The sequence below is a fragment of the Anoplopoma fimbria genome, chromosome 11 (assembly GCF_027596085.1).
Source record: "Anoplopoma fimbria isolate UVic2021 breed Golden Eagle Sablefish chromosome 11, Afim_UVic_2022, whole genome shotgun sequence".
Classification (NCBI taxonomy): Eukaryota; Metazoa; Chordata; class Actinopteri; order Perciformes; family Anoplopomatidae; genus Anoplopoma; species Anoplopoma fimbria.
Genome location: NC_072459.1, coordinates 20,497,100 through 20,523,736, shown reverse-complemented (window position 1 = coordinate 20,523,736; position 26,637 = coordinate 20,497,100). Strand labels below are relative to the sequence as shown.

Genomic DNA, 26,637 nt, shown 5'->3' with positions numbered 1-26,637 from the left:
AACTGTTAGCCAGTATTTAGTCAATACTAAGAATTTTTCAAGACTTTTTTTTGGACATAATTTACTATGACTTTTTTTATCGGTTTACAAAAACATTGATAAACTCTTGAAAAATGTCTGCATACTGTATCTATATCTACACTATAGTGTATGAATAAACTGTTTCTTAATTGACTTTAGTGTGCTTCTAAAATAGCAGTCAGAAAAAAGACCTGACTATTGAACTAGTTGCACGCTACAGAGGAAGTATTGAAAAGTAAACATGAAGCGTTACAGTGAACTACAGTTTAGCGTGCAGACAGCTGCATGGATGATAATGAGAGCGTAACTGTTGCGTGAGATGTGCGAGTGAAAAACACATCTGATATGCTTGTGGTCTAGACGGGAGGCAATTGCGGATTGTATTCATTCAAACATTACAGCAGTGGTCGTTGCAGACTACTGTAACTCTCTGCTCGCAGGTCTACCAGCCAAAACCATCCAGAGGTTACAATATGTCCAGAACAGTGCCGCCCGGGTTCTCATACCTGCCGGAGATCTGCACTCTACAAAGTGCACTTATCCAGTTTAAATAAAACATATTAAAATTCATAAATAATTAGCAGTTATACTGGCGTAATACAATTTCATATCCATTTGCGACTTTAAATGATCAGCTGAACACGCACTAGCTACTAAAATGCCTTATGCCTAGAGGTGGGTATTGTTAGGATTTTATTGATACTATTATTGATACTCCTTTGGTTTGCTTCTTTATCGAAACTCTTGTGTTTTTTTTTCATTACTCAATAATTGCTTTTAAATATATTGTTTAAAAAATAACATGAATTGAGAATTCATTTACATTTTAAATATAACTAAATGTTCTTAGAGCAGCAACAGTAATATTTACATCAGCAAAGTCACTGTATAATGTCAATAATATCTCACTGGAAACAAATCTAAAATTTCAATAAAAGAACTACTAGTTTTGAGTGAAGACTGTAAAGAATGATGAACACGTTCCCTGTCCTCCCTCTGATGTGATTCACTGCCTGCAGGTACCGCTGAACGAGGGAGGAGGGGCTGCTCTGTCTCAGCCGGCAGAAAAGTTAATAGTCATTTTAAGATATGTGGCAAACTAAGCTAAACAGTTGGATGACATATAGACAGCTTTTGTTTTAGCTTGTTTCGTTAAGTGCTGTGTGTGGTTGTTTAAAACATAGCGGCAGAGTAAGAGAGATAAAGCATTGGCTTATTCTCATTGCACTTACAGCAATGAGCTTAGTTGTTAAAGTTGTGTTCACCTAAACTTGGTTCACTAAACCTCTCTTCATTGCTGTTCACTGGCTCAGCCATGACACAAAGAGCCAGGGTTAAGGTTGCAGTGGGATGTTAAATTACTCATATATTGACCAAAAAAATAAAATAATAATAATAATAATATATATATATATATATATATGATCGGTTTGATCTGTTTGGCTTGATCTGTGTTGATAGGACGTTTTACAGTCTTCGGTGGAACTGGGCTCCAATACTGGTCGATTACCTTGAAGCTAGCATTTGTAGTTTTGTCTGGATCTCAAGGAGACAAAATTAGACTTAACATTATGTTTGGCCATGATAGATCCTATAAGATGGTATACAGACCACCTACAGAGTTCATCATTGTTTTATAGCCATATACATTATTTTCATTAGCCCTATAGTTTTTCATACCAGCTGTGCTGATTCCATCAATATGTGTTAAACACACCTTTTGCTCTATTAGCACACTAGGATGATAACATGACCATAATCAATGCTTTCGCTGGGATGTAAAGCATAACACTATAGTGAGCTATCGATGTGGTCATAAGCACCACATACTTTTATTAATTTTTTATTATTATAAAAAAATGTTTTAACTGTGTTTGTCATTTTACAGAACTTTCAAAAAGCACCACATACTTTCAACCCATAAAGTGACAGTTCAACAATGCCTGTCATTTTGACCACCTTCTAAGACACAGGCACGCAATTGATCTTTTGTCTGCTGGATTGCTCTAAACAGAAATGGAATATATTCTACATTTTGTTCAAACAGAAAAATGTATGCTCTGTTACATGATCTCCCAAAATAATATTCAAATGAAACCCCTGACAGAAAAAGAGCTAGCCACAAGCAGCATAAAACAGTAATGTACCAATGCATTTTTTGTTATATTCATTCAACAGATCTATTTTGTTGTGAAAGGATTAGCCCCCAGTAATCCAGTTGGATGTAATCCACTACTTCTTAGACTTTTCCTTCAAGGCCCGAGGCAGAAGGATATTCCCTCGACTGACAATTACATATAATTATAGCGTCAGAGTGAAAGCTTTATTTAACAAGCTGTGTCCTAAATTGCCTATAATTGACGTGGTCATTTTATAAAATCATTGACGGTGTTTGACGACTCTTTCTGCTTTTCCAGATGTTCGCGGGGCAAAAGACGTGACCCGCTTCTTCTGATTTACGACTTTAGAGAAAAGTGGCTCCAGGCCACTGGGGCACACAGGAACCCATACACTGAGAAGCAATATGTTATTTTAGCGATACATCACTGAAACCTCAATTTGATATTGTCAGTTAAAGTTAAAAACAAATGTTGGATGTATGTTAAATAAGCAAAATCAAATAGGGTGGCAATGATCACTGGGTTTGATTTATTTCAAATAACATAGTATGTCCTGACTCATGGCCAATAGATTATCAACAAAATATTAATTCTAAGAGGTTGCTGAATAAATTCAGGTCAACAGATCATGGCATATATATATATTTATACTTCAGGAGGTGAGCAGAAAAATTGAGTTGGGATGAAACATTTAAACTGACAGCAACCAAAACTTAAATTCATCAGAGAATAAAAAGAAAAAAAAAGATGAAACGTTCACAATCAGAAGTGTGTAGCCGCAATTGATTAAACGTATGCCCTTTATGTACCACCAAAGCCACTTTCTGGGCACTAACTGAACATTGACTAGCTGGAGTGATAGGCAAAAATAACATTAGTCTGGAATGACATGGTTTACAAGTTTCCCCACTAAAGCGTTCAAACACATTTCTGGCATTTTCTTTTGGACTTCATCTTTTAACAATTATTAGATATTTTATTATAATAATAATAGAAAAATATATATATATAAAATTTGACTCATACAATGTAGTAACCGTGTCCATTCAGTGCCCTTTTCCCATATAGTCCTAAAAAAGGGGATTATAAGTACCATAACATAAATGTCTGCTTGTTCATACACCTTATGGGAGAGTCTGCTGGTGCTGTAATCAACATCTCATGATGGCTCTTTAAAGATCTATATGCTCCACAGACCCTTAATAGTGTTACACCCTGTCATAATTATAAAAATACACACAATAGTAAAAAAAAAAAAAAAAAAAAAAAGTTATTTTCCTTAGTTCCTTAATCTGATAATCAGTTTTTTGCCTCAGCAAACCAGAAGGTCCTTTTGAATCAGATCCATAAAGACCAACTACACAGAAGCCCTGAAGAACCCTTGGTTTCACACGTGTACCCGCCCCACCGTAAGCCACTGAATAGACAGAAAAAACCCTGAAATGTCCAGAATCAGAGATGCAGGGCTGGCATTAACTGTGAGTTGTAGCTTAATCACAAATGTCTTGGCAGGCCGTGTTCCTCTGGAGGCAGAAATAACTTGACTGTCTGTGAGATTATGTTCACTTTTTGAAAGAAGACATAACACACTCACCCTTTTAAAGATTATTAATAATTTTGTTATTAAATAAGCCATTGCTCTATTCAGTGCACTGGGGGGTTGCTGCTACTGCAATACGTTCTCACTCCCAACTTGTAACATATGGAGGCTTGGTCTTTTCCCCTTGAAGTCACTTTAACACACTGGGTACCCGTTTAATGTAATTTTTCAAGTAGTAGTAGTATCTGAAGTCCAATAGACCTCAACACCGGGCTAACTTTGCGTTCATGACAGTAGATAAGTTTATAAACCTATAATAATTCTTCATGATCTTCTTGTATTTTGAAAATAAACCTATTTTACTACTTAGGCTTTGGAAACAAGACTTCTTGGTTAGGTTAAGGAAAAGATCATGGTTTAGGTTAAAATAAGTCTTTGTTACGTAACATAAGATCTGTATGCAAGTTAAGTACGTTACTTGTCATAAGTTAAGTACATTTTATGCGTGACATAGATAAGTACATTTTGTCAGTTAAAATAAGTCAGTTTCACGCATAATATTCATTTTAACACAGGACAGGAAGAGTGGTTTCCTGGGTGAAAGTCCTTTGTCTGTTGTTTTTGAGGGGGTTAAAATACGTGTTAGGTATGCAATGTGACGTAAGTAAAGTTAGTAAGGTACTTGAGGTACCTACAAACTGTCCTTTCACTTCTACCCCAACCGCCTCCCTACCCAGACTCTTTCACTTTTAAGTCAGCTGACTTCCTCTTTTACTCTAATCACAATTACTACAGCCACTAAAGGTCGCCCTGCACATCCAAAACTGATGCTGGGGGGTACCTGGAGCTTAATAGTTAGACGCATAGGGCCACTGTCCAAGCTGCCTTATTTGACGTGTTGGGATTGAGAAGGCTCTGGCTACAGCCTGAAATAGTCGTGGTTATTATCTTATGCCGTTCCAGCTTTAGGGAAAGCCACAGTATTTGTTCACTTCCATTGATCTCTGCCAGTTATGTTATTTTTGCCTCCAGAGTAGCTCAGATCCATGACAATGTCCGTGTCCCTAACAGCTCCAGTCAGCTTGCTGCCATAAATCCATAATTTGTCCTGAAGTGTTGCATCCTCCAGACTGTCACATCATCTGAGTCCTCGGCATGGAGTCCTGCTGGTGTCCCGGGTACCAGTGGGCAAAATTGTTCATGTATCCTCCAGAGTGCACTGGCGCGCCTTTGGCGGCCATGCTGATGTCCCACAGCGAGCATGGAGAAGAGGAGGATGCAGGTGGGGCGGAGAGGTGGTCTCCCTCAGGTCCACAGGGGCCATTCTTCATAATCTTCTTGTATTTGGACCGTTTGTTTTGGAACCATATTTTCACCTGAAGGACAAGGAAAAGAAAAAGGTTATTATTCAAATTGGGAACCCTCGGTTATACGGTCAGTGTTACAAACCCTTAGGCAACCAGGACGCTCTTCTACTGACCTGTGATGTGTTTTTAGGTCATGGGTCAGGGAATGCATTGTATGATAAATATCATTGAGCAGCTTATACTGGTCTATCTTTTATTCCTCAAGTACTGCTTATGATGTGTATCTCAAAGGAAATAATCCTGGAAAAATATCGGTTGATAAGTTGTTCACTTATTAATGTGAAAGACGGAAAAATAAACAAGTTCAATTTGATACGGGCTGTGTATTGAATCTGGCAATACGATGCATATCATGATACAGGTGTTACGGGTCAATATATTGCTTTATACTGCATATGCGATACAATAAGCCAGGCGATATAATGTAATTCTTTTTTTAACTTAATTCACTTTTTTTATACAATCAGAACAGTGGGATCTGCATTCACCACAATCCCTGTGATATCCAACATCATAGCTCTAGTTTGAGAGGGCACATACACTGAAAAGGGTGCATATCTTTGCAAATGAAATGAGGTACTGACTGAGTTCATCTTTGCGTATAAAATAATAAAAAAAAATGTTTTTGAGAATCAATACAGTATCGCAAAACATATTGCTATTTTCTATATTTTTTATATTGTCTTACAACCCTAGTTGCCTTATAGAAATGATTGATTGATAAAAAGTAGCTGCCACCAAACTTTGGATATCTCTTGTTTTCTTCCACTTAAATCAAGAGTGGTCCAACTATTTTGATTGTGGGACTTGTGTAAGTCCCACAATCAAAAATAAAAGGGGTTATCAGCAGAACAATAGTGAATGCCAAGTTTTCTACCTGTTACACTGCAGGAAATCTGTGTTTCTAGACCAGAAAACCCCCCTGTGCCATATAAAGTACATTTTCTATCAAAATAACTATTCAACATTACAGTTAATTGGTATTTAAAAAATGATGTGTAAATCTGTTAATAAGTAATGTTAAAACAGGCAGAAATTGCCTAATATTGTTTTTTGTTCATGGCATTAGCGCCCACTTAAAAGATTACAATGCAAATCTAAACGTGTTATGTAAATCTGTCAGTCTCATATTAAGATGTAACAAACGGAACAGGCAGAAACGCTTAAAATATTGTCAGAGATAATTTGACTTAATTTACTCTTGTGTTTTAAACTAGGATGTGTGATGTACATAGAGTACAACTTATTTCAAATAGGCTCAAGCCATATTCTAGTTCATTTAAAAAACCCAAAAATCACTGTATGCCATTTAAGAAACGGGCAGAAATCATTTTAAATTGGACCCGATAACTCTGCCACTGCAGTTGATCATTTTATAGGTCAATTTTACTCATATAAATTCTACCGCTATGAATCTTGGCTTGGTTTTATCAGCTGCTCTAACTCCCTTACAGTTGGTTCCAAATGCAACGGCCAGGTTATGAGCCAGAACTAGCCGTCGGTACCACATCACTCCTGTTATAGCATCCTGTTATAGCATCCTGTTATAGCATCCTGTTATAGCATCCTGTTATAGCATCCCTGGCCACCAAGTGAAAAGCATTTTAGTGAACAGGTGTGTCAATCCAGCTTTCATGGAGAAAAAAAAGGAAATCAGCACTCCTACAGGATGTTAAAATGAAATACTGAGAGGCAACCACCTTGGTGAGTATTGTAAATATTAAAACACTAGAAGACAAAAAATACAATAAATGATGATTATACACTCACTATACCACATCACACCAACCACAGACACACCTACTACATGAAGCAAAACAGTAAAGCAACCTACAATTAGGTTCTAATGAGCCGTACAAATGAACCAATAATTGTAAAAAGTTATAGCTTAATAAGTAGTAATATAACATACACATTAGCAGGTGTGATAACAATAATGGCCCTTTACCGCCTCTGTAGGAATATTATAGATAATAATCTACCACAGGAGCTCAGAATACCATTGTGTACATAAGATTATTGTAACACACTGTGATTCCTATCGACACATGGTTAGTCCCTATATGTATATAGTAGGATTCAATTACAACATACGGAGGTGGATTATTAAAATAACAAGGAATCAATGCAGTGATTTAAACACTGGTGCTCTACTTTATGAAATCCTAATGTCAAGCTTTCAAAAGTTCCTCCAGCAGTCCAATGATAAGAATATAAAATGTGTGACAAACATACTATTAGAACATAACAGAATATTGAGCAGTACATCACTTCAATAATCTATCTGCGGTTCAGTTGCGTTGTACATAGTTGACATGTTCTCAAGTTTCATGCATGCTTGCAAATTGAGCATCAATTACACAAATATGCCTCTCGGGCAACCTGTCAGTTTAGCGGGAACAAATGAATCATAAATAATTATACGCAGGCAGTGAACGATACTTTTGTGTCAAACAGGTTTTTAACTTTGCCGTAAAGGAAAAAGAAAGCGAACGCCCAAATGACTGGTGCTGCGCGGCCGACAACAGAGGAGAGATAAAAGAGCAAAAAAACACGCTTGGCGCTAAAATTGTTTTCTCCTCCGCGCTTACAGTCCTGGGAGTTATTACCCTGGGATTTTTATAGGTATTTATGAAGACAATTGAAGTGGTCTATGGAAAATATTTTATTCTATTTAAAAAATCTAATTTCAGAGTGCTCTAATAGACTCTAAATAAGTGGAAACAATGAGCCCTCTATGCGATCATCAAGCAAAACTTGACATTTAATTTGATCTCTATTGTTCCAGTGTATCTGATGACGTCAATCACAGCCTGTTAGAATTTAGTATGGATGGTGGCAAATGCTAAAAATCAAAGTACCACTCCATAAAGAAGCAATGCCGTTATAATTACACCACATAATGCTTTTTTATTAAGAAAATAACTTGCACTTAAAACTCTTTCTCCAAGTTCTCCCAAAATTTTTATATTTAGTAAATTGTACTTGCAACTTAGTTGTCCTTATAGTTGTTACAGCCATGCGTTAAACCAAATTGTAAGCCCCTATTTACAATAATCTAAAGACACATTTTCATGTGTCAGTGCCTGCTGAACGATAATGAAACCCCTTAAGTGAGCATGCCGGAGCGTTATGAGCCCAGGAGTCAATCAACAGCACGTTAAGTTAATGCAGCCTCAGTGACAGGATTCCTGCCGTAATTATTGGTTTCATATTCCAGCAGCAACACGGAGCTGACGGCTTCCCTGAGAGCGTGGCCAATGACACCGGCATTAGCGGAGGAGGGTGGCTGAGAGACGGGCCAGGTGCCTGTGTGTGTGTGTGTGTGTGTGTGTGTGTGTGTGTGTGTGTGTGTGTGTGTGTGTGTGTGTGTGTGTGTGTGTGTGTGTGTGTGTGTGTGTGTGTGTGTGTGTGTGTGCATATCCTTGAATACTGGGCGAAAAAACGATTGCTGTGATTTTTAGAAATAGAAGGCGACCATTTGGCGGGCGGTTCAAGCTGTATGGGCAGTTTTTGTGAGTGTGTGAGAGATGGATAGAGATATAGAGCGTTTCAAGGAAAAATGTTAGAACTGTGCTACGTGCCATTTCTCAGCAGCGTCTGGGAGAATTAGAGAGTTAGATGGAAAGCGGTCAGCGGTTGGCTGCCGGCCTAATGGCATGGAGGCAGGATCGAGATATGGCGAATGATCGCTATCTGCAAGTTTGTGTGTGTTTATGTTTCCATATGTGTATGAAAATGCACACAACGTATGTCTGAGTAAAGTGTGTGTGTGTGCCCCCATGCATGTGAGCAATGCCTGTACGTGCACAGTAGGCTATGAGCTTGTACAGTTACATATATGCACAGTGGGCTAATTACAGCGGACTGAGTGTTTCAACACCAGCTCTTCTGTTTCTCTGTCTATTTACTGTGTAGAATCGTCACCACCAGAGGAGAGGGACAAGCCTGCAAAACACAACACTGTGTTGTATGTGAAATATAAAATATAAAACACAAATGTTCATATTAAAATATTTGATAATTTAAGCTTTAATGCATTAAGTCTGGGTTCAGCACTAAATAAACATGAATGGAAAAATGCTGTGTAAAAAATGCTGTGTAAAAAATAATTAAAATTATAACTACTCCTGAGAAAAACTGATTAATGTTGCATTTTGTTTTTTAAAACTATTTTCAGATTAAAGGTTAGACTTTCTAGTTTACAATACTTAACGCCAACATCGATTGCTAGGATTGGATGACTCTTCAAAATTTTTGATTATGACCATTTTTTTTAATATACGAAAAACAAGGTGAACAACAAAATTACCACTCTGAACTGTTGTTCAATACAGTTGAAAAAAAGAAAGCCTTTATGGCCACATGATGGGCTTGGAAGTTGCCATTACACTGTTTGGCCACTATGTAAAATTTACTTAAAAGCCTTGAGCTTTTCCTGGAGACTTGAATCAGCCATGCCAATGAGACGGGCCAGAGCCCCCTTCCCCACTTCTTCCCCTCCTTACTTCCGCTGCCCTTGCTTAGACTACACTCATTTTCCAACTTTGCCTTTCACCCATCTTAACATCAGTTTCGTGAGTGCATCTTGTATAGTTGTGATGCAAAATCTGTCCACCGACAGACAGACAGACAGACCTATAAACACCCGGCAAAGTACCGAAACCGCTTCCGTCGTAGTTCCTGCTACAATAGGTGTCTCAAGGAAAAAAATACCAGTGTCGCCGTCGTGGCTGGTAATTAGTAAGCAAACTGTGGGACCACCTTTTTATATCATAGCTATTTCTGAAAAAGGTCTCACCTTGACACAAGCAAAGGGCAAGAATAAGAAAGAGGCACCTTGTTAAAAAGAAAAAGCACCAACATTCTTTATCCCAAGCCCACAAAAATGTGTCTGCATTCCTCCAACTACAGCCGGGTCCTTAAATTGCGATCAGTCGAACTCTTGACACACTGTAAAGACCATAATACAATCAGTCAAAACCCACTTTCCATGATCCGAAAACAACTCAAAGCATACAGACAATGTGCTTCTTCAACGCTGGCAGCCAACCGCATTCGAAACCTACAAAAGGCAAAGACAAATAAACGGATCATCTCTTACTCCCAGTGTAAACATAGCTGCGACGGTTAATTCATACGGGATTAGGACAGTTGATCTGACCACATCAGATGCTTTTGCTAGCTACTTAGTACACATGCGTGTATCATATTTGAAACAAACCTACTGTATTAACCCAATGGGACACCTGTACAATACTCAAACCTTTACTTTTCACCTTTTCTACAACTGTAATGTAGCCCATCTTTGATAATGCTACAGAGCATTATATAACTTTTGGAACAATAATTATACTTACATAGACTTGATGTACATGATAACTGCTCTGCAGTGACTGTGCATTCTGACACAGTAAGCATTTTTTTTTTTACATAGAGTAGGCCTATACATTGGGATCGTGGGCTATGTGTTATCGATGACGAAAATGGTTTCCGCTTACCAAACTTAACTCTGTGCTCCACAGTTTAAAAAATGAAGTTTTGTGGTAATTTTGAAGAAATTATTACTGATGTAACGGAATGAATGTTCTAGTGATTTATATAAATCATTTTAATTAATAACTACACTACCTTACAAACCCCAAAACACAGTAGCCTAACTAGCTTATATATTTGGTAAAATTTGAGTCAAAACCTGAATACATTGTTCTTTTTTAAAGAATTTTTATACATGAAAAATGAATTTTGTCAAAGAAATATAGACATTCTGTGAACACATCCCTTAAGATTTTGCTAAAGAAATCGTGATAGCAAATGAAAGCCAGCTGCTAGTTAAAATAGCGAAGGGCTAGCCTAGCTAAAGCTAAAATTAAATATACTTATTCATTTTTTCCGTTGCTGTTATCTGAAAATAAAAAACATATTTTAATGAATTGGCATCTTCGCATTTCCGTTTTCTTATTCAATTTGATTAAATGAGGCAGAAAAAAACAGCTAACACCTGCTAAAGGTAGCTAGCTTAGCAGATCTCAGGAGTGCTAACTCAGCTTTTTGTATTTATGTGATTGGTATGTTTAAGGTTCTTTAAGATTACATATTTAAATGAATGAAACTGTTAATTAAAGTTGTATATTGATTTTGATAAAAGCTTAACATTAATAGAGAGACCAACACCTTGCAAAGCATTGATAGGATAGCTGAAATACTTCTCATTCTCATCCATTGAAGTTTTTATGGCTTACATGTTAGCAAAGACTTGCCTGTCCACACATCCAGCAAATACAGAACATTAACATATCAATGCAAATCAAACCAAAGAAGCAGAACAAACACATTCTGTTAGTAGAGATTGTTTCCTCTTTTACTTCCTGAGGATTAACCAAAGGAAGAGTGCAGTATCTTCCTTTTTAAGGTATTATATTCCATAGCGAAACTTAATACCATTTTATTTATCTTTGGGCTTCGGTATTTATTGCTACTGCTCTTTGCCTCTGTAGCACACAACATGACATCTGAATCAAATAAATGGGAAGGCAAAGCAATATAATGACCACTTTGCTCATAAGAATATAGTCCATAGATTTGTTTCTGCTTGTAGTTAATAATGGCAGTTTTTTCAAAATAGATCCTATTTTAAAGAATCTCACCTATGAAACGGAACTATTTCACTACATTAAAGAAAATGAGGAAACACTCATAGAGACCAACCCTTAATGTCTAAAGTCATAAAACAGTCTCCCTACAGGACTAGCCACAGAGACACATTTGTCTTAACTCAGATTAGAACAAAGGTTAATGAGGCTTGTGATTCACAGACGGAAAAGAGGAATTAAAAATGTTTGCAGATCGGCAAAATAAAAGTGCAATCTGTCCTGTTCATTGGGGGATTGTTCCCAGAGCTTTAATCAAATGGCTAATATCCATGGAGTTTGGCAAATCAGACATCTATTTATAGGAAAATGTTGTGGATGAAATCCCAGAGCGTCCAATAAAAACTATGAATTTCAGATGTTCATGCAAGAGGCTTATAAAACATCACTCGTCCAACACGACAGCATCCAGTGTTGGGTTCATTGACTTCATGTGACAGACAAAATGGCCGCCATAAGGCTTTTATTTGCCTGTGAGTATTCTGGTAGAAAAATAAAAGCATTTAGAGGGAAAGATGACCTGGCAAAATAATTCTTCCCCTTAACCTCGAGTGCAGACATATAAATTTGGATTGACATTTACAACCAACACGGGTACACACACTTCTGCAATTCTGACATTTTATGTTTTATCTTATATTTTTATCAGTTTCATATGCTGACTAACAAAGTAATGACTAAACTGCAAGGCATCACACTATGTCTGAGTACACGCATGTTACTACACATTAGAACACGCAGTGGCCCCGGTTAACAAGAATGTGCCATTGCCTGTTTGGGCTTATATACGGACATTATTGCCGTAGGGTGAGGTGATGATGCACATACTCACATACGCCCTCAATTAGGGAAATTAGCCAACACTTTGTTCAAATTAAAAATGTTTCTTGCTCCTGTCATCATGGATATTTATGATTTCACCTTTAGCAATGTTTTTTTGTAATTCATTATATAGGTATAACATTTTCCGTAATTTTTGTCCTTTGGTGCTTGTGTTCATTAGGGATTTTTTTTTTTTCAAAGAATCCTTCACGAATAATAATAAAAAAAAAAAGGCTTAAATAAGTCATTGTTGGAGAGTGTATTGCGTCTAAATGTGAACAAGTACCTGGGTCTGCGTCAGGCCCAGTTTGGCCGCCAGGTCGGCCCTCTCGGGCAGGGCGAGGTACTGGGTCTGCTGGAAGCGCTGGTTGAGGGCCTGGAGCTGCAGACTGGAGTAAATGGTCCGGGGCTTCCTGATCTTCTTCCCCTTCCCATTCAGCCGCACCTCCCCGTTCTCTATCACCGTCGTGGGCTTCTCGTGGTCTGGAGGAGAGGAGCAGAATTTGCACCGAGATAAATATCAACACTGGGATTTATGGGGGACAGAATTTTAACACGATAGTAACGGACACCGTCATACAAGGGGAAAAAAACATCAGTCCACAGAGTTTCATGTAACGCATCCGTCAGCAAGACACTGACCCCTTTATGCTCATTAATGTTAAATTCATACAGTCTTGCTTTTTTGATTTTCTTTGCTTGTTATTTACCGATAGGTTTTGTGGCATATTTTAAGATTTTTGTGCCTTTTTTTTCCTCACCGTATTCGTTTTTTCTATCCCACAAAAAGACTTGAGGAATGTAAAATGTAAGTAGTATAAAGATATTAAAGTATAAACAGAAATGTTATTCCTCAGAGTGTAAATAGCAGCACATTCAGCCTTATTTCACAGGAAATGTAAAGGTCTGTGTTTAATAAAAGAAAAATCTATTTTGTCTGACATAAAGGAACACACAGGCTCAACCATTTTAATGCAGCTGAACTTAACCCTAACCGTCTAGGATTCAACCATGAAACGGAATCAAATTGTGGTGGAAGCAGCGGGCTAAAATCGGAATTTGTAATGATGTTTCAAAACATAAGGCTTTGTTAAATTCTGCGATAACAAAACAATCCTGTGAGAACACATGTTAGTGGATTTACTGCAAAACTTTACTGTGTCCAGACTGCTGTGAGCTCCAGGAGAAAATGCCACTAAGTGCAATTCAGTGTCATGAAATATGATGTCATGAGAGTAATGACTCTATGGCTGCAGGTTAAAAGATGAATCCTCTTTTATGTGCCGCCGAGAAAACTTTTTCCCCTTTTTATTTTTTCTCGAGAAAGCTGTACAACCGTGTTTGTCCGCCCACGCTGATCTCTGTTATGACATGAGCTCATAGCCTGCAGTGGCAGAAGAGAACAGCTGTGGACGAGCCGAGGGCCCCACAAGACGCTCAGATTCTGTAACCGAGACGCGGCTCGCGCAGCCGGGAGAGACTGCAGTGCCGCGACACCGGAGGGGGAAACATAAAGGGCACTCCGCAAATGGCCACTTTAATAAGAAAAAGAAAACGTGAGAAGGTGTACATTTTCCGACCAGCACAACTGGGTTTTTAACCCGTGTGTTTTGTTGACTTTGGCCTAGCTTTATTGTCTTGGGGTCCCTCAGACCACCCTGCTTGTGAAATTAACCTTTTTTTCCCCTTTTTAATTTGCCTTATCTATTGGTCTAACCCTATTAAGACCAAATATTTAGAATAGTATTTATGTGGTGCCCCCTCAAAAGAAACTACAGAAATATCCATATTTGTTTCTCAAAAAGTAATTCACAGGCAAACAGATTAACATAATGTGATGTTACTAGTGATCGGGGTCAGTTGGACACCAGAGAGGTCTGACTCCCTGTTTGACATCATAACTGTTAACTATAACTATAAAAAATCCCCCTCCCCCAAAAAAGAAGTAATTCAACTGTGCTGTAAACACCAATCACAGAGAATATGATAATCTATTGTATTTAGCTATGTTAACAGCTGACAGAAGTCATTTCAAAATGAAGCTATTTTTTGCAAGATTAGGAAATTAAAGTACAGTGTGTTAAAGTGATAAAGCAATATTAAGTGTGTTTTTTGTGTTGGGGTCTTTTCTTTTTCTAGTAATGGCCTTGTATTTGAAGAGAGGAGCTGAGAACACCAGTTGAAAGTGCTGATGTGGGGCTTTCACTCACCATTCATTTCAATTGTCTGTTGACCATAATCTGCTTTGAAATAAATTTTGAATTTAACTTTGAGTTAAATGATTTTAGGTCAAACAATCAATGAAAATGACACATATTTCAGTAACGATGAATTCCATTTACGTAAAATAAATAGACAATTATAGTTCTTACACGCTTCTGCTGTATTTAAATATATTAAAGGTGAAACAATATTTTACATCCTTGAACTGTTCTATAATAATATTTAAAGGGAGAGATTTGCACATTTTTATAGGCAGAGTTGTCATTTTACCTTGTTTTATGGCTGCCTGGCAACTTAACCCTATTTTAAATGGACAAAATAAGTCAGACTTTCGGCTGAGTTTGTGCTAAAAAACAAGCTGTGCATGTGGAGTAGAAGAAGTAGGAGATGAAGATTCAGTTTTTTTCAAACCAAAATGTTTGGCGCCAGTCTAATACTGTTTTATTGAATGTGTAAACATGTTATTATAGTACCTGTATTATAATAATAACTAATTCTTATCATTAGCAGTAGTAGTACATGACCAGGCTCTACATCTGTTAACAATAACAATAATGTAACGTGATGATTGAGAAGCAGCCACTTCCGGCTGCAGTAAAGTGCATATTGCTCTTCTTCACTACCAAATACCAGAACAATGAAGGATCTAATAAAACGAGTGGATCATATAAACTTAATTATTTTTTCTGTTGTCCCATTTTTTAAGGCAATGCCACTTTCTTAAAGACATACGCAATCCCATATAACGTCTACAGTCATTCTTTTTACGGGTCGTCAGTGAATTAAAGTCATCGTTATCTCTCACAGCGGAAAAAAGGATTAAAAGTAACTGAATGCATATTTCAAATGAAATATTACTATGCTCTGTTTTGTCTCAAATGTTATTGCTGTGGTATTTTATTTTGAGAGAAATAAGAATCTATAAAATACAGGATTTTTTTTCTGGTTCAATGAACATTTTGTTTTAATCGAATTCTACAAATAATTCTGGAAATCTTGTCAGATGTGATTTATTATAATTATATGTAAACAATTACTATTATGTATTATTACTACAGGCCTCTTGCTGTGTGTGGAGGGAGAGCAGGCAGTAGATGGGCTGAGGGTTTGGGTTTGGAGGGGCCGCAGCTCCCGGGCCGCTGCGGGATACCACAGGCCCGATGTCGGCTGCTTCTTGTGGAGAGTCGCATAGTCTCCGAGGGCCTTGAACTCATCTCCCGACCAAACCCCAAAGTACACGAAACAGCGCTGTGGCCAAACTGTGTGTGGATCCAATTATACTACTCCACTGTGGTTCATTTTTTTGTTTTGTTTTTTACACTATAGAACCACTTCCACCATTATATCTAAAACATCTGTGAAGAATCATCTTTTTTTTTTTCCCCCCCACATGAGATTTCTCTTATATTAAGTTTGTGCGTATTGTTGCATTCAATGTCTTCTGTGATGGTAAAATAAGCATATTTTTGACTTGGGCCGTTGCCTTTTTTTTTAAATTCAAGGTGAAACCATGAATCATAAATGTAAGAAATATATTGTGGGGCCAATTACAAAACAAATTCTAAGTCACGTCCAAATGAAACACACGGTTCTGACTGGCTAAGAGCTCTTCTCTTCTTTGTTTGATTTATTTTCTCTGAGATCTGTCAACTCCAACTCAGCGGCACCTGAGAGGCCGTTAAATAAATGAGGCCCATGTGCTAAGAGTCCACATGGTCAGTATTTGGAGGATAGACCACTCTGGTGTCAAGGGCACACTGTAGATGTACAGAACATGAATATATATATATATTTTTTTACATTAAACGTCCCTTAAAACCTACCCGCATCTTCCAGTCTGCTGTGTCCAAGCGCGCCGCCGTGACCCCCGTGCTGGTAGGGCAGGTAGGCCCCGGGGTGGTGCGCGGTCACGGAGCTGTGATAGGCCGGGTACCCAAGCGGGCGACCGTACGATGACGCGCCGGCGGAGAAGGGCCCGTCGTGCTGCAGACCGTGCACCGGGTAATGGTTGTGAGACAGGCCGGGGAGGGCTGCTGGTGTCCCGGGTAGCCGTGGCCGCCGAACTCCAAAAACGCCGATTTGGACGGATCAGGCGGGACCAAAGTGTCCGATATAGAGCTCATAGTCATCATTGGGGAGATGTGCAGTGATGTGGTGAGTAAATGAGAAGGGGTCAGCTACGACTTCCAGGCAGGGGTCATCATGAAGCAACCCACCATCAATATATAAAAAAAAAAAAAAAAAGGTCTGTAGACTTTCAGAGAAGTGTTCCAGATCCCATAAATCAAAGAGCAGCCTATTAAAAAAAAAGGTATTTTGATTAATTACTTTTGATTAATGTCAACGCGGTCCTGCTGAACGAATAAAGCGGCTTTAGGTGGGTTTGCCCTCCGCTACATCCCAGCTAAACGGTCCACAAATGCAAAACCATTGAGACGGACGAGACGCCGGACGGGCCGACGTGCAACAAAGACCGAACACCGAAAAAACAACAAAAAAAAACTGGAAGTTCCGACAAAAAAAAAGTTAGTTACACTGATTTAATATCCTTCCGGATGGGTTATCTTCCTTCTTTTCTCCCGGCTAAAGGTGCTTGTTTCCTCCGGTGTTGTGAAGAGGCGTGTGGCAGCAGATAGCAGCGCAGTGTGTTCCTCCTCCTCCTCCGGACCGCACTGTGCGTCCTCATCCAGCGTGTTCTGCCTCCCACTCGACGCACACCGCTCGTTCATTGGCTGCAGCGTCTCGCCGTCTCACTCGAGTCAAACTAGTGACTATACTTTTTTTTTTTGGCCGAGAGCGAGGCCTTAATGCCCGCAGTAAAAAAGAAGTCTGCAGTGAAGAGCCAGTTTAACCATTAAAATAAAATTCAGCTGGCGTAAAAATCTGCACCAAACCGATTTTTCTTTATTAGGTGTCCAGTGGCGTTCAAGGCCGTCGGTTTTTTCAAATTAGGTAACTTAAAGTAGATAAAAAAAAACAACTGAGGACAATTAAATAAAGGCTGACGACTGCTAAAATGTTAGCTTTCTTGCCATTTGTTACTATCAGCATTGTCATTTTATCAATAAGGAGGTCAATGAGTGCTTGTGGCCTGTGATTCACTCGATCCTAACTTTGCATCATTAAACAAACAATAAATACGTATAAAGACACACTTTAAGATGAGATATCTCAACGTTTCTCCTGTGAAATTCTATTTAAAAAAAACGATTTTGCTGTCATACGTGATAAACGGACAGTATAGGATATATTTAAAAAATAATAATTCACCAATACTGTGCATTATGATTTCATAAAATAAGGGACTTTGGCAGGTTGGCTCATGAAACGCAGCGCCCTTCCAAAATAAAATTATTGACGCTTGCCAAAAGCAAATAAGGCGGATCAGACCAAAGTATATTTTTATACTGCTGTTGAAAGGCCGCAGACCTTATTATCGAAATTATTTTTTTATTGAACCCTCACTTATACTCTTTCACAAGACTCAAAGTAAAAATAAAAAAAAGACTGAAATAGTTCTATTTATCTCTTTTTTTCTTTGTCTTATTTTGGGGCTCAAAATAAAGCTGAAGCGACGGGGGCCGTGTCTGATCGAGATCAACGTGATTTTACAACACGCACACGCACACACACACACACACACGCACACACACACACACTGAGGGCACCGCCTGTGGTCCCACACGAGGGACAATTACAACAAACATCGCCATTCTCCAGAAACTCCAAGGTTGTGATTTTGGCAGAGCAGAGGCTCGGACACTGTAATTCCACTCAGCGCGGTCATTATGCTCATCTGCGGTGGACATCCCGGACTGTGGGCCCTCAAATGAAACCCCAGCATTACCACACAGATAAAGAATGATGTCATCTCAGTGGGACTGATAGATCCGGATCAATCTCATTTTCATTTTCACATTATATTCCTTTATTGATCCCCATGGGGGAAATTCAAGTGTTGCAGCAGCTCAACTACACAGACACAGACAATAAATACACATACTATACAACTACACAGACAATAAATACACATACTATACAACTACACAGACAATAAATACACATACTATACAACTACACAGACAATAAATACACATACTATACAACTACACAGACAATAAATACACATACTATACAACTACACAGACAATAAATACACATACTATACAACTACACAGACAATAAATACACATACTATACAACTACACAGACAATAAATACACATACTATACAACTACACAGACAATAAATACACATACTATACAACTACACAGACAATAAATACACATACTATACAACTACACAGACAATAAATACACATACTATACAACTACACAGACAATAAATACACATACTATACAACTACACAGACAATAAATACACATACTATACAACAACTACACAGACAATAAATACACATACTATACAACTACACAGACAATAAATACACATACTATACAACTACACAATAAATACACATACTATACAACTACACAGACAATAAATACACATACTATACAACCACAGACACAGACAATAAATACACATACTATACAACTACACAGACAATAAATACACATACTATACAACTACACAGACAATAAATACACATACTATACAACTACAGACACAGACAATAAATACACATACTATACAACAAAATAAAGATAGAAACATAACATAACGTGCTTGTTTACGGGTAGGCCATTGAGGGGATGTATTAGTCCGCAGTGTATGTTGGCCTTTATTATACTTCATTCCCGTTACCTCCGGTCACAAGGTATGGAAAGCCGCCACATTTGGAACGCATCGTTGCTTTTAAAAGAATACCAACACTGCAAATAACACAAGATGCAGTCGGGTGTGAAAAAAGCCCCCAGGGGTCCCATCAGGGAGTCACGCTGCTGTTGTGAGAATACTGGTGCCGGACTAAAAAATATTCATGTACCTACTGTGGTGCAATTTTGAGGAGTATTTCTATTTTATTACTTCACTACATTTCAAGAGAAAATATTCCAGTTCTACCAAAAAGGTAAAAGAATCCAATATTTAACAAAAAGAAGCGTACAAAATAAAATCATTTATATATATATATATATATATATTATAAAATAAATCAAATAAATACATGTCAATGTGTGTGTGTGTGTATATATATATATTTGTGTAGCAAGTTTCTTCCTCTCAGGGCCCCACAGATTTCTCGCGACCTTCAGAGGTTGTCTGACCCATAGGTTCTTTGCTAATTCAAGTACTTAAAAGTAGCTGCGCCTCAACCAACTACAGCAGAAAAATGCTGCTTACACATGAATGCATCTTTAATCTGATACAAGATAACACATCAGCCACAGCAGCCATTTTTCTACATCTTGTGTATCCTTTCATTTTGTAATGCTCCAACTAGGTTTAGTTGATAATACCTATTATTTAAGTATGATTTTGTATGCAGGACGTTTACTTGTGATGGATTATTTTAAACGTGTTGTATTGGTACTTCAGTAAAGGATCTGGAAAACCTCTTACATCACTGCTCCTGGAGGATTTCATTCTACCAACTGGAGGTAAAAGGAAGGCTATACGGACGTTTTCAGATAGGCCCGAGGCCTGCGGGTCCCTCCTAAGTCACTAATCTTGCTTTTGACAGGACTCTTTAAAAGCTCTGCTGTCACTCTGACTGGCAAACACACACACAAACAGATACAGAAATAAAGAGTTATTTTATTCTTTAAATTGAGTATTTTTAAGGCAGTTGTGCCAATAAAGTTGACCGAATTGAACCTGAAGAATGAATGTTTCAATGAAAGTCAACTACTCCCTTCAGCATTAAGTTGTGCAGCTTTGACGGCATCACTTCTGTCGTGACAACTGGAAAAGATAATCATTAGAACACACTGTGGACAGAGAAAGATATACAGAGAGAGAGAGATGTTTTGGCATGTTTCCTCCTGGTTTCTCATCTCCTGCCTCTTCTGTCTTATTATACCAACGGGCTGATGTGCGGAGAGTTATTACACATCCCAGCCCGCGTTCCCGCTTTCATCCGCGGCCAACATTCCTCCCCTCCCTGATTTCACCTCTGTGAGCGCAGGGCACACCCTCCTCGCTGTGTCAACGCTGTTATTTAGAGGCACAGTCTTGCTATGTTGTCAAAATGTCTTTATTTTTTGGCTTTTTTGCGCATTCTGAGAAAGGCGAAGCATCTTGTTGGCAGGGCTGGAGAGAGGTGCAGAATGGGAGCAAATTATCGCTCTCTTAAAACTCAATTGTGCAAGTCTGATAGTTAAAGGTTCTCTTTGGCTTTTGGGACCAGGGGTTCCAAGTATCCAACGGTTTCCAAGTTGACGTCAATCTCCGGACAAGAACTTGACCTGGAGTATAAGGTGCTAAACATGAAGAATTATTGTCCTTAAATCATTTCTCAATGAAAGCAATTGCTAAACTTCATAGAATTAAACATCATATGTTACTGTCATTTAACATGATATGGATAATTGATTAACCGAGGTACAGTGCTAACACCTCTGATTCAACTAGTAACACAGGCTAATGACTGTGTTCAGACAAGCACATTGATTTTTTGGCCTGCGGGGAGGCAATTTGTCATCCGTTGTCAAGGGGAGATGAGTTACTGTCCGACAGCAAGAGACGGAGCTCATACACAGGAGCTTGTGGGAACACATGCAGGTCAATTTACGCCTTCAGGGAGAAAGAAAGAAAAGATGGCACGGAGGAGGAGGATGAAATGACAAACAAAATGAGACCATTTCAATGAGTTTAAAGTTAATTTTTCAAAATGTATTTTGGATAAATGTTGTACTGGTTCTGGGTTTTTTCTGTAGCTGACAAATTCTGAGAGAAAGTTGTGATAGATAACTACACTTTGATGCTATATCCGGGGCCAGATAAAAAAAATTCTTATCCTCTGTGCCATATAGCTCCATTGTTGTCAAAAAACAAATAAAAACACATAAAATCTACATTGTGTATGTCGGATTGAGTCTGCTGCCAGAAAACTCATTAGAACACCTAGTGTGGATTAATCCCCAGCTGAAAATAGTTCCTGACAAATGCACTTATGAATAACATTTGCTAAAATATACAGTGCCGAGCTATTGTTTTGGTAATTGTTTTGATTTTTGAAAAACCCTTCACAGCCGGCATGTTTCCACAGCCCACAACGGCAAATCAAACATTGGCTCCAGATAGGATATTTTGTGTTTTCATGTTTTGGTGCCTGCCACCGTAGTTTTACTATACGCTTGCCACACAGAAGAAGTTCTGCAACCTCACTGCTAGTTGCCACCAAGTCCAACGCACTAAACACTTACTTGCCTCACTTGATGATGGCAAGGCTAGATGAGGAAGGGCAAGACATTTTACAAGGTTACACCCACTTTGACTGAGATTACCAGGTTCTTAGAGTTGATACTGGAAATGAACTGACATGAAAAGTGCAACAAAGAGCACTCATTCGATGAATAGAAGCTCAGATGATCAAAGAGGTTGGAGCCTCCAGTTCAGCCAGATTCTCTAACCCAACTACTACTGGGTGAAACCTAAAGTGAACACACCTGAAACGTAAATCATAATCTTTTTTTATTTCTTTTATTGGTTTATTTGGTAGGGACAGTGCACATTAGTAAACATTTCTGTAAATGTGCCAGAGTTAGCCAAGAGGTTATTTTTCATCTGTAGTCCCTAGACAGATAAAAAACCTGCACACTGGATAGAAAGAATGTGTGCAGGTTTGATTAGAGCAAAAACAGTAGATCAGTAGAGGTATAAATTAAATGGATGTCTACATGGACGGATTTGGTAATAACTCTTGATAGTAGCAATATTTCCCCAGATCTCAGCAAATCAAGTTATTATTAATGGATAGCAATAATGATCCGATCTATGATAAGACCCAGTCTGTAAATAAAAAAGATTTAAATTTATGGCCTAGAAATGGATATGTGGATTTTCTTTTGACTAATTACGACTCTAAAGCTCTTTATACTCCAGAGCCAGTTTTGACGGAGACAAGCTTTGTGCATATAAGAATGTATAATAGTTTTTTAACCAATATCATGTCCGTGACTCTTTTGCAGTGAAAAAATCAAGCATTCATGTCATTCGCATCAAGGTTCATTTTTCCGACTCGTCCTTGGCGACCAATCACAACACAGCTAACTGTAATCGCACACATAAATGTTCAACATGGCGTATTGTCTGGCATCTTATTTTTTGTTTAGGCCCAACGTTTTATTTTGCAGAACACGGTCACTATATGAAACCTTTCCTGCTGGCCTGCTAGCTAGTAAATTAATGTTTATGGTATAATCTCTGTAGATTAAGAGGCGAAGTTCAGAAACTGTGGGATTACATACAAAGCTCTCTTTTTTCAGTCTTTTGAAACTTTTTCAACTAGTTTGAAGCAAACTGAGATATGTATTATATTTAGATATTTAGTACATTGTATTGTATTTGAGTATTTGTCCTTTCATCATCAGTAACCAATCATGTGGCAGTTTGAGGTGGGAAAAAGCACACTAGTGATTGTTTTCTGCAAAGTGTAATTCACTTTGATTAATGATTTAATGAGCTTTGTGTGTGACATACAGGAGTAGATGAGGAGAAGCAAGCCAGCGCCTTTTAGAATTTGCCAAGAACAGTGAGTTCCAGTGACAGTGAACAACAGACTGGCATATTTACATGAGTACACACATGAAAGCAGTGTGCGCCTGTATGTTCCTCTGTTACCCGCGAGGTGAGGCGAGGGGTAAGGTAGACGTTGCTGTGTGTACCTTCTCGGCTAAGACTGTAATTATGGCGTGCCATTATGGAGTGCAGAACAAAGGCGAGCCCTGCAGCCCTGCAGCAGCCGGAGAGCAGGGGATGTACTGCTGCCTCTATTCACACCGCAGTTAATAACAATACTCGTCAACGCACTGTAGACAGCACGGCGTCAATCCTCCCACGTGTGTCTCCTTGGGTGTGTGTGTGTGCGCAAAAGACGGAGCGGTGAGGGTGTGTATGAGACAAAGAGAGATGGAAAGACTGACTGTGACTTGTTTGCATGTTTGTACGTTGTAGATGTAGGCTATGCGAGAGACTTTGTAGACGAGTCAAGGTTTCAAGTACACCTCTATTTATCTTCCACTGTGCTGCAACATGCGTAAAAAGAGCCAATCATACTCTTAAAATTAGGGTTTTTTCAACGACAATCAGCCGCTGACTTGACCCAAAACCGTCCAACGAGGATGATTTGGGGGAGGACATAAAAAGTGTCCTTAAGACATTTCCTGCTCGCGGTGTGATGTCCAAAACAAAGTGTGCAGCAGGGATTTTTATGGACATAGCATAAGTCATTAACTGGTCAATTTACAGCACAGTAACAACTGTTATATGAACCATAGAAACCAGTCCAGACCGATTTTGGACAAAATATTAATGATGTGTTTGAATTCTGTGCATTTCAATGAAAGGATGAAACTCCTAGGTTCAGGCTCATCTTAGTCAACACATTCTCACTACCACCTTGTCAAATACTGACACTTGGTCAGAGTCCCTAAGCTTCAACCTATCATCCAAGTTCCCTTCTGTCAGTTCTGGATGTGTCAGGGACATTGTGTCAGTTTCCACTCCTTAAATCCTATTTTCAAAATAAACTTCCGTCCTCACAGGAAGTTAGGTTTAGGCATCAAAACCACTTAGTTAGGTTTAGGAAAAGAGTGTGGTTAAAGTTAACTTGACTGACTAGCAACTGATGTCACTGCTGAGTGACTAGCGGACTCGCATGACTCCCATGACTAACGACATTAACAACTCATTTGAGTTCAAAGTTCAAAGTACTGCCGAGACAAAATGACAATGTTTACTTTTAGTTTCTCACAAGACACGAACAGCGGTCTCCTGGCCATAAATTGGAACTTCCGTCTTCCCAGGAAGTTCTTGCTGGGTAAAGATCTTAAATGTGCTTCGAGTTTGGGAGCATTCGATTGCCTCTCGACCGATTTTAACATGGGGAGGGCTTATCCGGCGGCTTGCAGCTAACAGTGTTAACAGCGCTTACAGTATAAACAAGGGCAGGAGTGCTGGCAGAAGTAATAGTGTTTACCTATGGGGGGTCCGGTGAGTTAAGGCTAAGCTGCCACTACGACGCCGTCGGTCGCACAGCATCATCAGCGGTATCCGTTGTATGAGAGCAGTTTAGAGCGGTGGACATTAGCTCGCTAGTGGCAGGGGCACACTCGCAGAACTTACATGCACTCAAAGGCGCGCACAACCTGCCTCCAGATGTAAACAAAGAACCGAGAAACTGGGATTAAAGGAGGCTGCTAATTACACATAAAACTCTCTTTTTTTAGTCTTCACAGAACTCCTTCAATCACTTTTTGTATGTAGAAATGAACACTACAAAAGGTCAGACAAGTTTATTTGAAGCATACTGAGATCTTTAATATATGTAGTAATATATTGTATCATTATTTGCCCGATGCGTGTGATGTTATCATCAGCAACAGTGATTGCTTTTCTGCGAGTGTAAGTTGATTTATCTTATACTGATGAGCTTGGTGTATGACGTTGAGCACTAGATGAGGAGAAGCAAGCCAGCACCTTTTAGAATTTGCCAAGAACAGTGAGTCCCAGTGACGGTGAACATCAACCAGACTTGCGTATTAAGTGTGCTTATGCGTACTAAAGTGATGTAATTTCATCAGCAAATTTCTGAGGTACTGGGTCCTTCTATATTAAGCTACTTTATACTTCTACTCCACCATAATACAGTTGGAAATATTTTCTGTTTTACTCCGCAGCTAAAGTTACTGTCATTTAAGTGAATTATTTTAATGATTACATTTTTAAAAAGGGCTCTATTTCCCTGAAATAGAACGCAGGCGTGAGAACAAGCAAAAGCTGAATTTCCAGGAGCAAACACAAGTGGGCATGACCCCAATATTTCTTCAATTTCGGTGACAACAGGCGTTGGCCAGGTGCAGCGTGACACAAGGTGGAGGAGAGGCTGAATATATTATTAGTAGAAGGAATAGCGAATGGACAGGTGGGGCAAGATGTATTAATGACTAGGGTATTGGTACTTGACACCTTTTTAAGTATCAACTGAAATAACCCAGTACCAAGTAGTATCAAACTTCTCCAATTAAACAATACTGGCGTTCAATCCTTTTTTGTACTTGTATTGGTACTGGCATCGTAACTTTCAAAATAAAAGCTTTCAAAATAAAAACATACACATCACTCAAAATATGAATATACATAGCACAAATACGCCGTAAATGGTCAAATGAAAAGCCATCAGATATCTATGAGTTGTAAGCAGTCTCACCAAAGTGCCCTTTTCCCATCTAAACCTCTCAGGTGGTTTCAGTCACTGTTTTTGGCCCAGAATGGTAAATTATCCAAAAATTGCACAAAAAAAGAAAGATTTTGCCCAAAAAATGCTGTTATTTTTTTGGGCAGAAAACTATTTTTCTTCTTCTCTTCGACCCCATAATCATCTCATGACCCCTGAGATTTATCTTGTGACCCTTTGGAGAGGTTGGGAACCAGCGGAATAAATTTTGTTACTGTAGACACTGTAGTTACAGTAGCTACAGTAGTTTCACCTCAGCCAGCAGTAAAATGCTCCGTACACATTGATGCATCAGTGTTAACAATCTAATAATGTAGTCAGTAATAATATATCAATCACTGAAATCTGTTTATATAAAATCATACACAGTCATCATCACAATGACATATTGTTAAGTGAAGTACTTGTGATGGATTAGATGATATCACTGAGGGTTCACAATGCATAGCTAATTGTCTGTGAAACCTGGCTGGAATTGGATCACTGTAAAGTGATCTGATGGGGTTCAGGGTTAACTTTGAGGTTTTGCTACTTT

At 38.6% G+C, this 26,637-nt stretch overlaps 1 protein-coding gene across 1 annotated transcript; it reads right to left on the bottom strand.

The window, feature by feature from the left end:
• Positions 1-3,732: 3,732 nt before the first annotated feature.
• On the bottom strand, positions 3,733-16,970 carry LOC129098815 (homeobox protein Dlx4a-like). The gene is given in 4 exon segments (XM_054607922.1): positions 3,733-5,057; positions 12,807-13,003; positions 16,567-16,773; positions 16,776-16,970. Coding segments are annotated over 4 exon segments (747 nt in total). The 5' UTR covers positions 16,876-16,970; the 3' UTR covers positions 3,733-4,814.
• Between the last annotated feature and the right edge of the window lie 9,667 nt (positions 16,971-26,637).